This window comes from Ciona robusta, chromosome 4 (assembly GCF_009617815.1).
Source record: "Ciona robusta chromosome 4, ASM961781v2".
Lineage (NCBI taxonomy): Eukaryota > Metazoa > Chordata > Ascidiacea > Phlebobranchia > Cionidae > Ciona > Ciona robusta.
The window spans coordinates 2,324,468-2,340,229 of NC_143238.1; the positions used below are offsets into that span (position 1 = coordinate 2,324,468).

At 37.1% G+C, this 15,762-nt stretch overlaps 3 protein-coding genes across 4 annotated transcripts; 2 read left to right on the forward strand and 1 right to left on the reverse strand.

Annotated features, from left to right (window-relative positions):
- Positions 1-191: 191 nt before the first annotated feature.
- Positions 192-5,110, forward strand: LOC149736540 (uncharacterized). 2 transcript variants are annotated; one of them, XM_089876121.1, is made up of 3 exons: positions 192-1,628; positions 2,372-4,354; positions 4,519-5,110. In XM_089876121.1, the coding sequence occupies exons 1-3, from the start codon at positions 1,453-1,455 to the stop codon at positions 4,883-4,885; spliced, it is 2,526 nt and encodes an 841-aa protein (XP_089732247.1). In that variant the 5' UTR covers positions 192-1,452; the 3' UTR covers positions 4,886-5,110. The 2 variants fall into 2 exon arrangements, with proteins under 2 accessions (XP_089732247.1, XP_089732248.1); XM_089876122.1 differs by lacking the exon at positions 192-1,628 and adding an exon at positions 1,706-2,045.
- Positions 5,111-5,628: 518 nt separating this feature from the next.
- LOC149736541 (uncharacterized) lies at positions 5,629-7,785 on the forward strand. Its single transcript, XM_089876166.1, has 4 exons — positions 5,629-5,852; positions 6,064-6,205; positions 6,800-6,885; positions 7,303-7,785. The coding sequence occupies exons 1-4, from the start codon at positions 5,699-5,701 to the stop codon at positions 7,680-7,682; spliced, it is 762 nt and encodes a 253-aa protein (XP_089732292.1). The 5' UTR covers positions 5,629-5,698; the 3' UTR covers positions 7,683-7,785.
- LOC149736542 (leucine-rich repeat-containing protein 43-like) lies at positions 7,703-15,434 on the reverse strand. The gene is made up of 12 exons (XM_089876131.1): positions 14,692-15,434; positions 14,586-14,637; positions 13,161-13,363; positions 12,724-12,834; positions 11,940-12,076; positions 11,436-11,556; positions 10,640-10,834; positions 10,367-10,466; positions 9,691-9,811; positions 9,015-9,231; positions 8,514-8,735; positions 7,703-8,073 (listed from the first exon to the last, which is right to left on the reverse strand). The coding sequence occupies exons 1-12, from the start codon at positions 14,776-14,778 to the stop codon at positions 7,843-7,845; spliced, it is 1,797 nt and encodes a 598-aa protein (XP_089732257.1). The 5' UTR covers positions 14,779-15,434; the 3' UTR covers positions 7,703-7,842.
- Between the last annotated feature and the right edge of the window lie 328 nt (positions 15,435-15,762).

Below are 15,762 nucleotides of genomic sequence, written 5' to 3' on the forward strand. Positions count from 1 at the left end.
CTCGACAGAAACACTACAGTCGGTTCAATATTTGCAGACCTAATCAAGTACTTAAACCTGATAAGATAAGTACATTAGTCGCTGCCCTGTGCTAGTTTTCAATTTATCAAAAGTACTTGATTGTAGCAGCCGATTTTACAATATAAAGGCATGTTTCTACTTTGGATGACAGGTGCACACTTCGGATAGTAGAGTATGATTGACGTCAGTACAGGTTTAATGACAATTAAAGTAAGTAACGCTATGTGTTGCTGATAAATCGATTTTATTACGTCGCGGCATGGGCTACGAAGTGGTTTTTATTTCAATAGAAATTTTGTTGCGTTACAAACACAACGTTCCAGGACAATAGGCGAAAGTTTTGCTGGAGAATTCGAAAGTGACAGCGCTTTGTAAGGTGTTATTGCGGTCTGTATGGTGAACACCAAAGGCACAATGCGAGAAACACGCGAGGCAGGACTGCCACTCGCGTACACAAACTTCGCTTTTGATTAGCGACGCTGTTTGGATTTTGTTGGTAGTGATGAAACAACGTTTGTACAACTGCAACGACACAAAACGGTTTCGTCCATTTAGTTGCTAGCGACTGAAGGTCTGGGCAGCAGCGTTCCGTTAGGAAAATATGTTTTTAGAAACCATATCACAGTATAGGGCATAGGCTATATAGTAACGGGACAACAAATAATTGCAGTAATTATAAAGCAAGAGGATGAAAATGCACTGTTTAAATATATAGGCGGTTAGAGGAAGATGGGTCACCCTTGCGTTCTATTTTCTTTACTGGTCACTATAGGTATTCATCATTGGTCTTTGAAAACAGTTTTTTGGACAGGTACAGTATGCTCCGCCCAATGTATTCAGTCCTCGCATTGTTTTCGCCCATTAAGGGCATAATGGAATACGCTGGGGGCATATGCACCTTTGACAAGGAGATAATCCTTCAATCGCTTTGCCCGCTTTCGGGGCGTGGACGGCAATAGTCCTTCTTGTATCGATTCTTCCAGTGAAACCCGACCCACTGTGAGAAGGGTAATCGGCCAAACGAGCATTTAACAATGGCACGCCCGCGCCCATTTAAAACCGGCACTCTCCGCGAGTGCTTTTCAGTTGAACTTAAAGCTACAGGGTCGACTGCCAGCCGCTTTTAAGCCGCTATTAAGCACGTTCACTGCGGTGCTCCAGAGTTCAGTCAAGTCTAGATATCCAGCCGTGGAATTCCTTTAATTATCAAGAAGAACAGGTTTAACGTTAAATACAGAAACTATCCAACAAAACGAGAAATTTCAATACTCATCGTACATAAAGTAGTCAAGCCTCATTATAAATTATTTAGTTCGGTTTTTGCAGCCAAGTTTAACTGTACTTACTGTTGAATATTGTGCAGGGCGTTTCTGATACTACATTATAGATAACGGAGCTGTAGAATATGGTGTAGGGTAACTGTGGTATTATATGTGCTATGTCGAGATATATTATGATGGTATTATCATAGTGTATTCTTTTGGACGCTTTATTAGTTCTATAATGAAGCAAGAAATACAAGTGACGCCTCAGCAGAATCTGCTGTCTACAATTTACCGACAAAGTTGGTACCCTGTGGCTTCTTCTACAAAAGAAAACCGAAAGAAGTGAGTATTGTGACCATTAACGAGAAATGTTTTGGCATGGGCTTAGTACGGAGTCGTGTAGTAGGGTGGGGTAAGATGGTACATGTTTTTATTCTACTTTCTTGTTCCATTTGATGGTAAACAGAGACTATTTACAGAATTATATAACCGTAGCCCTATGATTATAAATAAGGGGTGTTAATTGGTAAAAATCAGGAACTGTGTTTTTTGTCCTAACGGTATCCCATTTTAGTCCGCAAACTATATAACTGAAACTTATTAGGGGACAAGCCATATTTCCGAGTGCTTTTGGCCTCCTTGGTGACGGTGTAATACACAACGCGTGTTTTGTAGTTTTGCTTAGTAAAGCTTGGCTACACCACGACAAACTTGTCGAAAGCACAAAACGAAAGGGTCCTCTCGAGCAGTAGATGATAGGTAAGAGTATTCAAAAACAAAGAGGGCATTTGCACGTCAACAACGTAACGGCGTTCTGTTAAAAGTTGACAGTATACACTTCAACCACTACTGGAAAAAGGTTCGGCCAAGGCTGTTCCGTCGCTGCAATTGGCCCTTGAAAGTTCAAGCATTGAATAATACACTTCAAGTGCGACAGCTGTGGCAGCTCGATGTCGTACAGGGCCGTAAGTCCTCGCCGCCATTTTAACGCCACGCACCTCGTGCCGTCAACACACGGTTATTTATAAACCACTTGAATTAAGCTCCTGGAAACAATTCATTTGAACTCGGTCTTTGTTTTTCAGATCGCACGAACGAGAGTCCCACCGAAACGCCGGTAATCTGCGCCGAGATGGATCGCCGTTCCAAAAACTCCGGCCTACGACCACCAGCAGAGCTCACCACAAAAGCATCGACGATGTACGGGCTTACCCAAATCATTCGAACACAAACTATTTGCCCAACGGCCACAAGGTTTCACAATCCGTGGAAGTTAAAAGTCAAAACTCAACAGCAAACCCCACCAACGCAGAATGGTGTATGAACAACACGCCACCGAGTGAGACTGACATAATATTTGAAAACAATTACGTAGCTCCGACAGATCAAACGCATCACACGTCACCGACATTAGCATCCTGGAGACGTCGGCTGCGAACCTGCGTCCAGTCCAGATCAAAACTCGATTCCCAAACACGTATTAATAAAGAGATACATAACACTTCCAGCCCCCCGTGCAGCAATGTAAGCCTTGCATCGCGTCAGCACTCGTGGACTAATGTGACGGCAGCAAAGAGTTACAGAGCAGTGAATTATCCGAATCATACGCTTGCAGCTATGTGTTTGCAGGGCACTGCACCGTCTGTTCAGCAACGACCAACGAGCAGGGCAGAAAAAAGAACTCGCTGTATAAGCAATCCTTCCCCAAGCACTGACCTAAGGTACTTCACTGGTCATATCGAGCCAAACGAGCTCTGTAAATCCGACTTTTTGGAATTACAAAACGAGCACTATCACTGCGCCTCGAATGACAATACATCTGAGCACCTGAATATGGAAATAGAAAAGGAATCTCCGGATTTCGAACTTCACACGCACTGCGAATCGGAAACAGAGGACCAAATGGATTCTGGTGACGAAAATACATGTTTTGCTGACTGCAAGCATGGTGATACCTGTGAAAATGAGCTGGAAACTCAGGTTTTTACTGCCGCATCATCCGACTACGATTCAGATCTTTCCGATACAGAAATCTCATCCAATATCGAGGACGAAACGACCTCTATGTCCAGCGATGACGGCATCAACCAGCAAAGACGGTGCGATAAATACAAACAGCTTTATATGAATGAGAACCAACCGACCATTTGTCATGATCCGGAAACCGAAGACACGGCGCTGGGTTGCTGCAACAAGGTGATTGAGTTTTCGAGTGATGAAGAAGAAGTTTTTGAAGACGAGTATCTCTTTTCGGAAGTTTTACCTGCCGCGTTTGATGAAGTTACGCTACATGAACTCTCAATGCTGCCTTTTGACAGCGACTGGAAAGCAATTGTACCTGTAGCAGATTTCTTTCCCCTAGCGCAAAAGAAAATCGGGAAAAGGAAAACAACTAAAGCAGCGGTTGCTCGAAGGGAAAGAATAATGCAGCAGAGGGGGGACGTTGAAGCGGTCGTTGAACGGTTACTATCCTTTGAGAAACTGCAGGCAGTTACTGCACAAAACGAACTACAGCGTAAACTACATAGCGCACATTTAAGATCAAAATCAAAACACTCGGTTACGAAATCTCTCTCCGCGCAATCTGATAAGATTTCAGACTCCAACAACTCGGCTGTGAAAAATATATGGGCGAGGCGACGTTCGTCTATTCCCAACTTTAATGCCCGTTTAGCTTGGGCTACCGAGGCGCGGCTTAATGAAGACAGTATGCTGAACCGGGCGTGCAAAGACGGCGACTTAACCATTCTGCACAATAATTGGTTGGCTTGTTGTAAAGACAGAGCGCAAGGCAAAAGCGAAAGCAAACGTGCTGATCCGTCTTCTCAAAAATCGTGCGACCAAGTCGCAAGTTCAAATGTGAAACGACCGAAGAGCTCAAGGAATCGAGTTGGGTATTACGAATATCACTTGAGCGAACGATCGAAAGATGAAAAACGTCGAAGATACTCCAACGCAACGAATACTTCGTCGGTTATATGTTCTCTGTGTCGTGAGCGTGCTCGTAGAATACTATCAATGAAGTATCCTTCCAAAGGAACTTTAGATACAAGGCAAAGAACGACAAGGTAAGATATAGTAGGTTATAATTCTGTCAACATTATTTTTGTACTGTAACCAAATTGCGCAAGTAAAAAAATGACCTATCCCAGCCCAGCACCCTAAAACTGTAGTTTGACAACTATCACTAACTAAAAATTGATTTCTTATAACATAAACATATGTATTTTAGCACTCCCAGACCTCAAACCAACAGCAATAGTCAGATAGAAAAATGCACGCCAACAGCAACAGCACGACCAGTAACTGTACGAAGCCCACCCATCGTACCTTCCCCAGGATCGACTTTATCCCCTAAACCAGCAACTGCGAACCCTACAGTAGTCACGCCACTACTATGGAAAACCTGTAACGATAAAGCAAAACGAACCACGCGTACTCTTGCCAAAGAATATGCCTCTGCTGCTCAAAATTCAACAGCAAAATTTTCACGTACTCAACTACGGTCACCGCGACCGCCAGTTAACGGACTCGTACATTTGTTATCCTCGGCCGTAAAAATTTCTGCCGTCTCCGTTTTGAACGAAAAAAAGAGTTGATTTTGAAATTTAGGCCTACTCGATAATTAAATGAATAATTGTGTCTTATTTTTCCTCACACGGGTATTTTGTTTTACACACCCCATTCCGTATAAATACCAGTTAGCCTAAAAGACAGTTCAATATTATGTTTACCGATAAAAACAAACTAAACTGCTTTAACCTTTTTAAACAATTATTTAAATACCGTTGTATTTTAAATTAATATACTAACTATTGTGGTGACTGTTGCAAATCAGCTTTGGAAAACTCCAAAAGGATTGGGGTATTAGATTTCGTAATATTAGCTTGAGCAAGGCACTCCGCAGATATAGCTACTAGCTAGCTAGACATTCGTTGCAGCAGATCGTCTGCATTCCCATCCCTTCTTTGCTGTAATCGCTGATACACAAAATCTAAAATTATAGACCTGTGCAGATATGATCGATGCTCTTGTGCCGTGATTGCATTTTAAATATATAGTACAGTGGCCCCTTTTGAGACATAAACCAACTGATGGTTATGTAGGGGTCAGATTAAGGTTTGCCTGTAGAATTTCACAAAGTAGGCCTAAGACGTTTGAACTGATAGGGAGCGATAAAAAGTCGCAACTACATCCATTTATATATCCAGTCAAAGTTGGGATTTTAACATTGCGCCCTGCTATAGAGAGCGCCATGGGTTTAAAACCACAAAAACAACAAAAATTCTATCATTTTATTTTTATTTCCATGGTCTTATCAGGATATCTAATTTCGTTGTTTGTTTAAATAACTGCCGGGGAAGTCCCTTTTTACATTTCTGTTTTGAGTGGTTTCCGTCGTTGATGTTACAATGATGAGTAGAATTCCGAGGTTGCTGCTTTTTGATATCGATGGTACTTTAACTACGTCGGCACACACGGTTGGAAAAGGCGGTAGCTCTTTATTAAAGGCTTTGTCAGTGGCATTTGACCGAAACATTGAAAGAAACGGCGTCGTTTTTTCTGGTCAGTTTTGTAACATTTCTACATAAAATCTGTAAGAAACAACAGTTAGTTTTTTCTTGCATTATATACTTGTGTACATACTTTAACACACTTTTTTGATGCTGCTGTAAGTTATAATTGATTTATATGCGTTAATGCGAATTTATTATTTAATAAGTACTATGGAATATTGTAAACAGTTCTCTTTACAGCTTATTGCTTTTACTTTTAGGGGGCACAGATCCAAGCATAACAAAAGATGTCCTGATTGCCAATGGTATAACCAGTGAAAACTCTCAAAACTATGCACACTGTATATCTAAAGCATTTGAAATGCTACCAGGAGTTGTAAAAACTGGTATTGCAGATGGGAGGTAAAATACCTACATGTTTTGTGAATTTTTTTTATTTCATTTTGTATTCAATACTATTATATTCTGAGTGGCTGAGGTTCTGCAGCGAGATTTTCCATAGGACCTGAGATTTAAGCCAAAGTTGGCCTATTACCCCAACACCCAGGGTGCTACCACCTACCACATGGGTGCTACCAGATTTTGAAGCCTGTTGCTTTTCCCAAAGTAGGGGATTGGGCAACAGGGCCTTTAATAGTAATGGATGGGAGATTTGAGTTTGTATGTTTAGTTGGTATTTTTATTACAGTGACATTAAATGATTATTGCATAAAAACTTTGAATGCTTCTAGTCAACCATTTTCTATTTTTAATACCAACATTATAGCCCAGAGACCATACTCAATTTTTTTCATTACAATCTTTCAGTTTAAAAATTTAAACCATAGCCTACTCATTTTAACTTCTCACATCACCATAAAATGATTTGTAATGTTTGAACTAAAATGTTTGAATGAAAAATATCTTTTCGTAACTGTATACAGATGGCCTGTAATGTACACATCATAACTGGCCGATAATCCATGTTTTATGCACCTAGTTTTCTATTTTGTTTAGTTATTGTTGGAAATCGTTACCAAAAGTAAATGAATTACTACAAGTGTTATCTAAAAGGAAGGACGTAAAACTTGCACTACTAACAGGTCAGCAAAAAAAATCTTGTAAACTGTGATGTTTACCATTTAAGGAGGCTGCACACAGTATCCGGCATGCGATTTCGCTTGCGAAGTCGTATGCAAACCCATTTTCAAGTTCCGCATGCGGCAGCGAAATCTGGACAAAACAGATAAAATGGACGAATTCGCATACTGTGTACAGCCACCTTCAGTCTGAATCATCGTATTTGTGATTTAGTCTGAACTACCAGAAAAAAAACTTTTTTTAAAAAGGAAAATTGTTAAGGTTATATTTAGTTTGTTATCATAACATAGCTGTTTTGCATTAATTTGTTTTAACTATGACAAGTATAACTTAGTTTGTGTCATTTGTTGATTTTAACTGCCAGTGTACGGTGACAAGTGACAAGCTTATTTATGATTCTTTATTTTAAAATTCGAAAGGAAACCTGCAAGCCACTGCACTGTTAAAACTCAAGTCCGCACAAATAGACGTGGATCTTTTTAAACTGGAAAACACAGATGAGCTTTTCGGAGCATTTGGTTCTGACCCACATGACCAAAGGAGTGATTTGGTTACTGTGGCAAAAGCAAGATATTCAGAGTTTTTGGGTCACAAAAACATAACGCCCAATGATATGATAGTTATTGGGGACAGTCCAAAGGATATAGAGTGTGCTCATGCTAACAATGTGCCATGCCTTGCAGTAGCAACTGGAATGTTTAAGACTGATCAACTACAGACTGCTGATTGTGTCCTGGAGAACTTTCAAAATGTAGATGAAACTGTTCGTGCAATTGTTGAGACCATACGAAAAATATGATATTTTTTTAAAGAATTCAATTTAGTTAAGGTGCTTTTAATTTATTAAACTGCAAATTTTATAATTTCCATACACTAAAATTCCAATAAAATAGAATTGTGTATATGCTTAAATATCACAAAAAAAAACGGGCATAAAACTAACAATAAGTAAAACACAATTACAATCCCTTTAAACTGTCAGCTGCTGTATCCCAGCGCAGAAGATTAATACCAACATCCAGAGTAATAGGTGGAGGAACAGAAGGCTCTTCTTCTGCAGTGTCTTCATCTGGTTCCTTTTTAACATCCTTTTTCTTTCCGGCAGCGGATCCTGGCTTTCCTTTTGCTTTTGTCTTTTCAGCTGAAGGCGTTCTTCTTTTTGTTCCCTTTGTTTCTGGTTTCACTTCTTCCTACAGTGTAAAACAAATATGATACAACATATTTTAGGAAAGCATCAAAATAATATATAATTACAAGTTGGAAACTACAATTATGGGCATGTGAGTCCTTGGGGTAGGCACTTAATGGCATTTGCTTCATCCCAGCAAGCCCCTTAAGTTGTCAGCAACACAAACCAAAATGGTTAATCCTCTAAAACTAATTACCCATAAAGTTTCCATATGTGAGAATAAATCTTATTTGGAAACAGGCAAGTGGTGTGTAAAACAGAACACCATGTTAGAAGAACTGTCGCCCAGTCAGCCGAAAATAATGGTGTTGCATTTAACATCCTTGGTGTTAGCTGTTAGGGTAACATGTCATCTCCGGACTAAATCCGAGGTCCAAAGACATGCTTTGGTGTAGGACCTCATCTGTACACACCATAATAAAATACACAGATAAAACTTACTAATTCTTTTACTTTCAATAGTTCCAATTCTTCCTTGGTAGGCATAGGGCCACCACCACAATGGCAAAGCTTGTTAACTCTTCTGTCTCCTTCAAGAAAGTGTGACAAAGGTATATGGTAAGTTCCTATGTCTGTGAAGGTAGGAGGATCTGCTCTCATCTCCATCTCTGTATCTCTTCCACCAATCTTCTTTTTTCCTTTGTCTTTCTCTCCTTTGCCACCCTAAAAAGAGAAATTTTGGTTGTTAAATATTTGCCTATTTGAAAAACAAAATTTGAGTTCATAAACTTAGATCTGTTTGACATACACGCAGTGATTCATTAATATTACTTTTATTTGTCTCTTTGATTACGGTAGCGAAGATTTAGAAATATTTGAAACCAAAAGCCAGGTTAATACGCGGTTACAGTAAACATATTTACATTTAATTGGAAAGCAGCCAAACAAGCCATTTATGTTTAATTATTATCTTCTAAGTTAGTAATAGAAGTTTTTCCACACCTTGTCTTTTGCTTTTGAATCCTTTCCCTTCTTACTTGGAGTCTCAGCTCCTCCCTTGGTTGATTTTTTTGCAGTCGTTTCTGGAGTGGCTACTGTACCCTCAGTTTCCCCAAGGGTCATGGGCCAAGACAAAGTTCGTTTATACTGGATTGTGAAATTGATTCCTTGTTGCAGAAAGTCTCGGAAACAAGGAAGATTATAAACAACATGGGTGTGTCTGAACAGAAAAGTTTAGTATTGAATAATAGTTTTGAAAATGTAGGACCTCATATTTAACGAATATATAGTAAGGTGGGGGAGATGGAACACATTTTCATTCTATTTCTCGTCTTATTATAGTTGTTTAAAAAAATGATCAGAATATTTTGATATACTGTGCTAAAGGTGTTCCACCTTCCCCCATAGTACTATATGTATTTTATGTATAAATTATAAAAGGTAGGACTGAGCTATCTTCTATGCTATTTAAAGATTTAAGGACAAAAAAAAAGTACAATGTAAAGTTTGGACAACCCATTGGTGACCACTGGGTTGGAGCAAGCTGTTAAGGTCTTGCCCAAGGACACATATGCAAACAATGGTAGCAGCGACGAGCCTTGAACCCATCACTTCTGGGTTACAGGCAGGCACGCTAACCACTTGGCCATGGCACTAGTGATCAAAATAATTTACACACTTGTAGTCCAAGCTTATTTCTCCTTCATTCCAGTCTCTGGGTTCAGTGTAGTACGTGACAACTGGTGTTGGTTCAATAACACTTGGTTTTGATTTCTCCCTGGTAACAGGTGTAGTGTAATCTGAATAAAAAAAACAACAAAGGTAAAGAAATATTCAAACCAAATTCTGGCCCCTTGTCACATTGGTTGGCGCAAGGTCCTACCCTGGAACTTTTGACACTGCAATATTCCTTGAATGTTACAACCAATAAGTTGGATTAGTTTTGTAGGAATGCATGTCTATCTATCCTGGCTTTCCCTGCATTTAAAAAAGTTTGGTGCCTATGAGTCTATGTGAATGAATGTATACAACTTACTGCAGCCTCGCGTGGGCAAAAACGACAATTGTTATAACACGGGTGTTTAGTTTTATACACCTTGTGTCAGCTTACAAATTACCAAGTATGTTACTTTGTAGGTGATTGTTTTTTTGAGATTTTTTATTATTGGCTGATAATTTGGATATATTAGAGACCACTGGGTTAGAGCAATTTTGGTTAAGTTTTTTGCCCAAAGACACATACCCCCAAAACGGTAGAAGCGAAGACAGCCTTAAACTCATGAACTTTGGGTTATTGAGGCAGGCGGTAACCAACTGTGCTATGGTGTGCATATATGCTACTTTATTCAACTTACCTTGTGTTTCTGCTGTAGTAGGAACCACATCTGCCAGCATTTCATATTTAATCACATACTGGGTGCTAATCACAGGGAATTCTTGCCTTTCTTCATCCTCCTTAAAAGAAATTAGCATTAGTTTTAACTAATGCTCTGAAAATGGCCCGTGTTGTGTGAGTACTTACTATACTCATGTGACAGACATTACAATCTAAAATATTTTAATTTTACTGTTAATTTTATTTCAGGCACCACTAAATGTTCAAATTTAAAAAAATCTATTTCACGTACTACTAATTCCTCTGGTATAGGTATGCCATTTAGTCCTTTAAAATGTACAGTTAATTGAGCTTCATCCAGAATTAGTTCTTTCTTTTTCCCGAGCCCTTTATAATGGTGTTTCTCATCAGCAGAAATGTGAACATCATCGAAAACTACTAACTCTTTTAGGGCATCTACTACATGTCCACGATATCCTGGTATGAGCTAAAAACAATAATAATTATATTGGCATAATGAATTAATGAATGTAACTTATTTACATTTAATTTCAAGAAAAGAGTGGGGACTCCCCACACCTTTATTGTTTATTATTAGTGCGACTGCATTTCTTGGTAAGAGTATGTTAGTTTCATAATTGATAATTCTGGGTTAAATTAATCATAGGAATGCACATTACAGAAAAATTAGGTATTCTAGGATATCATTAGGTATTCTAGGATAGGATATCCTAGAATACGTTATTTCGAATCTTGAATTTTAATTATTTTTTTATTTATTAGGAAAAATAATATTACCCACTTAAATCAGTGCATTTGCCTCAATTTAGCTACAAATGTATTTTGCATTTCAGCAATTGCGGTAAAGATAGTACATTAAAAAATATCAAACATCTTATCGGCTTGCAAAGTGGCAACTAAAGATATATAAAAAAAAACAGCTTGTAAAACTAAAGATATATAAATATAAAACACAGTACACACTTTTTAATCCTGTGTTAAAACTTTTTTGTTTTTCTTTTTATCAGAAAAAATGTTACAGTAAAAAGTGATTTTAAAAAATGGGGAATTTCGGTTGGTTAACTTACAGACATTGGATTTCCCTGTAAAATCAAGTTACGAAGGTTTGGCAATGATGCAAGCCTATCCACAAGCTCTACCAGTTGGTTTAAGTTGTTGTAACTTAAATCCAATGACATTAGAGATGGCCTGGGATAAAACAAAATGAAAAAATATTACCTTTTTTTGAAAAAATAATTTTTTTGAACAACAAAAACGGACAGTTAGTGTATTGAAAATTTAGCCAACATTATTTTTTTTCCAATGACAATTGTTATAGCACTTTGTTTGTTTTATACACCTTCAGGTCGCTTGTGGGTTACAATATATATATGTAAGTTTGTAGGTGAATATTTTTTAGAAGTTTTTCTATTTCCTAAAGCTGACAAAATATTTGGGTTAAAACAATTGTTGTGAAGTTTCATAACTAAAGACACATATGCCAAAAACAATAGTAGCAGTCTCAAGCTTTGGTCCCGTATCCCCTGATTTTGAGGTATCTTTTTGATTTAAAACACGTTATTTTTACTTACCAGTATTCTACAGTAAAATACTTGTACTCGTCCACACTGTGAAGCTGGTTGTACGACAAACCAAGGTGTAGCAGAGGTGGCGGATTTTTACACAAAGAGGTAATGCTTGTCAAGCAATTAGTGCACAGTTCAAGCACCTAATAACAGGGTATGAGTTTAATGCATTAGCATTTGGATAATGTTTTTTTGAACATTAGTTGTAACAATGCGTACTTAAAGTGGCTGTACACAGTATCCGGCGTGCGAATTCGCATGCGAAGTTGTATGCAAACCTGTGTCCAATTCGGCATGCGACAGCGAAATCCGGACAAAACGAACGAATTCCGGATACTGTGTACAGCCACCTTTAGGGGTATGACAACTTGGATTATTTAAACCTAGTGGCCAATCATGGTTTTTCAAAATACCCGTACAGGTAACAATAATATAACTGTGTTATAACTGAATGCGTATGTAACATGTTTTATCTGCGCGTAGTCAGAAAAGAGTTTTTATAACATTGATGTTTAATTTTAAAAACATTGTGCCCGCTTATGAGTAACCACATATGTAACTTTGTGTGCAGTTGTTTTTCTGTACGGCTGCTAATTTGGACAACCCATTCATAACAACTGGGTTGAAGGAATTCCTATCAAGTTTTTATATCTTAAAACAACACTACCGAAATTTTAAATTACCTTATCACATAAGGATAAACTCTGGGATCAAAATAAATTACAGCACATTATTCTTATGTTACAAGTTGAAACAACATGATTTCTACAACGTGTTTTTCCTCGTTTACCTTTAAGTTTGGAGGCAGATTATCAGATGGTACCTTTCGTAACAAATTTACACTTAGGGTCAGATCTTCCAAATTTTTCATGCTTAATATTCCATGGTCGATTTCCGTTATCTGAACAGTGTCTTAGAGGTTATTTCATATCAGATTTGTAAACATTTACTTGTTAAAATAAACACCCATAAAGTAACATACATTGGAACTAGTAAGCTGACGAGGTGTATGAAACAGAACACCCATAACGACTGTTATTTTCAAGCCACCTAAGGATAAAGTAAGGTACATTCATTTATTTATTCATTTATTTAAGTAAATAGGATAGGTTATAGGAAAGCCAATTTAAAAACTTATACAATATGCTTATAAAAAAAATCCTAAACAAGCATTTTTGCACAAATTTACATTTCCAAGCAATCACCAATATAAAGAACTATTGAAACCTGTTTATCAATAATTCTGAGGCTTTTAAAGAATTCTTGTATAAACTGTGAACTATTTTTGCCACCGGAAAGTTTCCATGGTTGTGAGATGGCAAGGCTGCGAAGATCAGCTGCTTCATTGCTCCAAGATGTATCTACATCCCATGTGCCAGAGTTAAGATATTCTTTCAGTACCTCCATTTTCTCATATTGAACCCCGTGGTCTACAGGATTAACCAAATTTAATGAATGAATGTAACTTGCTTATTCGTGGCATGGTGGGAAAATGAAAATCGTTATAACAAGTGCACACGTCATAACGTTTAGGAATAACCCTGTACTTAATTTTGTATGTGAAACAATTTAACTTGCTATAGTCTCAAGTGGCTTGAAAAAGGACAGCTGTAATAACATGGGTGTTCATACACTTAAGGCCAGATTACGAGTTACCATGTATATTACTTTGTGGGTAATTATTTTTTTTATTTTTTTTTGTATGGTAGCCTATTGAATAACCCATTGGTGACCACTATGTTTAAACAAATACCATGAAGTGTAAATACCAGGTTAGAGCAGTAGGTATGTTTTTTGTTTAAGCAGTATTTTTTATTTCGTACAGGTTTCTTATAAAGCTTACAAATCGAACTTCAATACATATTATAACAAAAATAGACTGATTCTTGCCTGAAGTAAAATTGTATGGTGATAACTAAACCTATATACACCTTATAGTTGTTTATCATAAAACTAAAATGTTGTTGACCTACTATTCATTTATAAAAACTTTATTACTTTTTGAAGAGGAGAAATAAACCCTTTACACCCATTTTAACTTTATAAGCAGGATTTAGGATTTTTCTAGGTGTAGCGACCACGTTTTACTTATTTTCAAATAAATGTAAATATGTTTTTACAATAAGTGTGTTTGAACAACTGTTGTTTTGTCGCTATATTCTGTCTTTTCTTTTAAAATGCTTCTAAATCTTCGCTACCGTAATCGAAGTGACAAAAAAGTTATTAATATTTTATTATAAAGCAATTTCGTCCAGAGTGGTCAGCGCGCCTGCCTGTAACCCAGAGGTAATGGGATCAAGGCTCGACCCTGCTACCATTGTGGGCGTATGTGTCCTTGGGCAAGACGCTTAACGGCAATTGCTCCGACCCAGTGGTCACCAATGGGTTGTCCAAATTATCAGCCGTACATAAAAAAATCCCCCCAAAAATAATTATCCACAAAGTAACATAGGTGGTAACTCGTAAGCTGGCATGAGGTGTTAAACCCGTGTGATAACGACTGTCGTTTTCCGGCTACGCGAGGATAAAGTAAGTTACATTCATTTATTCAATATAATAATTCCATTAAATGAGTAGACAATTTTTATTTTGCTGATAACCTGTGTGGCAAAGAGGTACTTTAAAAATAAGTATTTAATTATTAGACGTTACCTTTTAGCGTAACAGCATATTGTCCTTCTGCAAATTTGTCATTTGGGTTTCTCTAAAAATATATATTATGTAGGTAAAAGTTTTTTGTAACTTTTTGTTTGCTTACCCAGGTTCCAATACCGCAAGGAAATTCTTGAAGGCAGAGTGTTTTCAGCAACTCGTGAAATGCCACCGAAACAGTTTTTGTCATCATTTACCTCAAAGTTTTAGTTTAATTAAAACTGTTTTTATTAAGGGAATTCCCCCGGAGTCCCTAACAACTGTAACTAAGAGCCATAGAAATATTGAGCACGTAGTTGTCATAAACAAAGTCCCTATGGACTTTGGTCATAAACATCCATTTTAGTCAAATGGTTGTTCTTGGCGTTGTTGTTGTTGTTTTTTGGGCGATTTTTTCCGCACTTATATCAATTCTTTTATGCAATAATGGTAATAGGGGTGAACGCTATTTACTGTAGTACAACTTACGAATTTTTTAAAGAAATAAATGTCTTATTTTTTAGCCATTACCAATGTATATAGCTATTACTAATGTAAATTAATTTAATATTCATATGATTCGAAATATTTGACCCATACTTGCCTGTATTCTGAACCCAAGCCTGCATTTTTTTAAAGAAATTAATGTTTTATTTTTTAGCTATTACGTAGCGCTATGACATATTCAAAGTTGGTTTCTGCAAAGATTCTATAAATATGTTTTATATGACGAAAATTAATATACATAATTAAGAAAATATTAAAATTAATTATTTTTTTAATGGGAATGACATGTTAGTGACCAACATAGATGTATGCGTAAGTTATATTTTCGTGAAAAAAATTAATATTTATATGAATTAAGTTATGATCATACTTTTTATTATTCCCCCCCCCCTTCTTTTAAAGAAAAAAAGCCCCCCTTTTTTTAAAGAAAAATAGTGTTTTATTTTTTAGCTATCACATAGCGCTATAACATATTCAAAGCTGGTTCGTGCGAAAATTCTATAAATATGTTTTTATGCCTAATATTAATATTAATAATTAATATTTTTATGTTTTAGAATTGGTACCGCTGGGGTCTAGTTAGTACAGTGTCCAAATTTTAGGTTGGTGGCACCAGTAGAAGGTACCAAAAATGGCTGCTATATTATCTGTATTCTAGGATCACCTTGGTGGTTTTTTGTCATTACCAATT

Coding starts and splice junctions, on each gene's coding strand:
- LOC149736541 (XM_089876166.1), top strand. CDS start 5,699: ATGATGAGTAGAATTCCGAGGTTGCTGCTTTTTGATATCGATGGTACT. Junction 5,853..6,063: donor AAACGGCGTCGTTTTTTCTG/GTCAGTTTTGTA, acceptor TTTTACTTTTAG/GGGGCACAGATCCAAGCATA. Junction 6,206..6,799: donor ACTGGTATTGCAGATGGGAG/GTAAAATACCTA, acceptor TATTTTGTTTAG/TTATTGTTGGAAATCGTTAC.
- LOC149736542 (XM_089876131.1), bottom strand. CDS start 14,778: ATGATGACAAAAACTGTTTCGGTGGCATTTCACGAGTTGCTGAAAACA. Junction 12,835..13,160: donor TCAGAATTATTGATAAACAG/GTTTCAATAGTT, acceptor GACACTGTTCAG/ATAACGGAAATCGACCATGG. Junction 10,835..11,435: donor TACAGGGAAATCCAATGTCT/GTAAGTTAACCA, acceptor TATTGTTTTTAG/CTCATACCAGGATATCGTGG.
- LOC149736540 (XM_089876121.1), top strand. CDS start 1,453: ATGTGCTATGTCGAGATATATTATGATGGTATTATCATAGTGTATTCT. Junction 1,629..2,371: donor ACAAAAGAAAACCGAAAGAA/GTGAGTATTGTG, acceptor TTTGTTTTTCAG/ATCGCACGAACGAGAGTCCC. Junction 4,355..4,518: donor ACAAGGCAAAGAACGACAAG/GTAAGATATAGT, acceptor TATGTATTTTAG/CACTCCCAGACCTCAAACCA.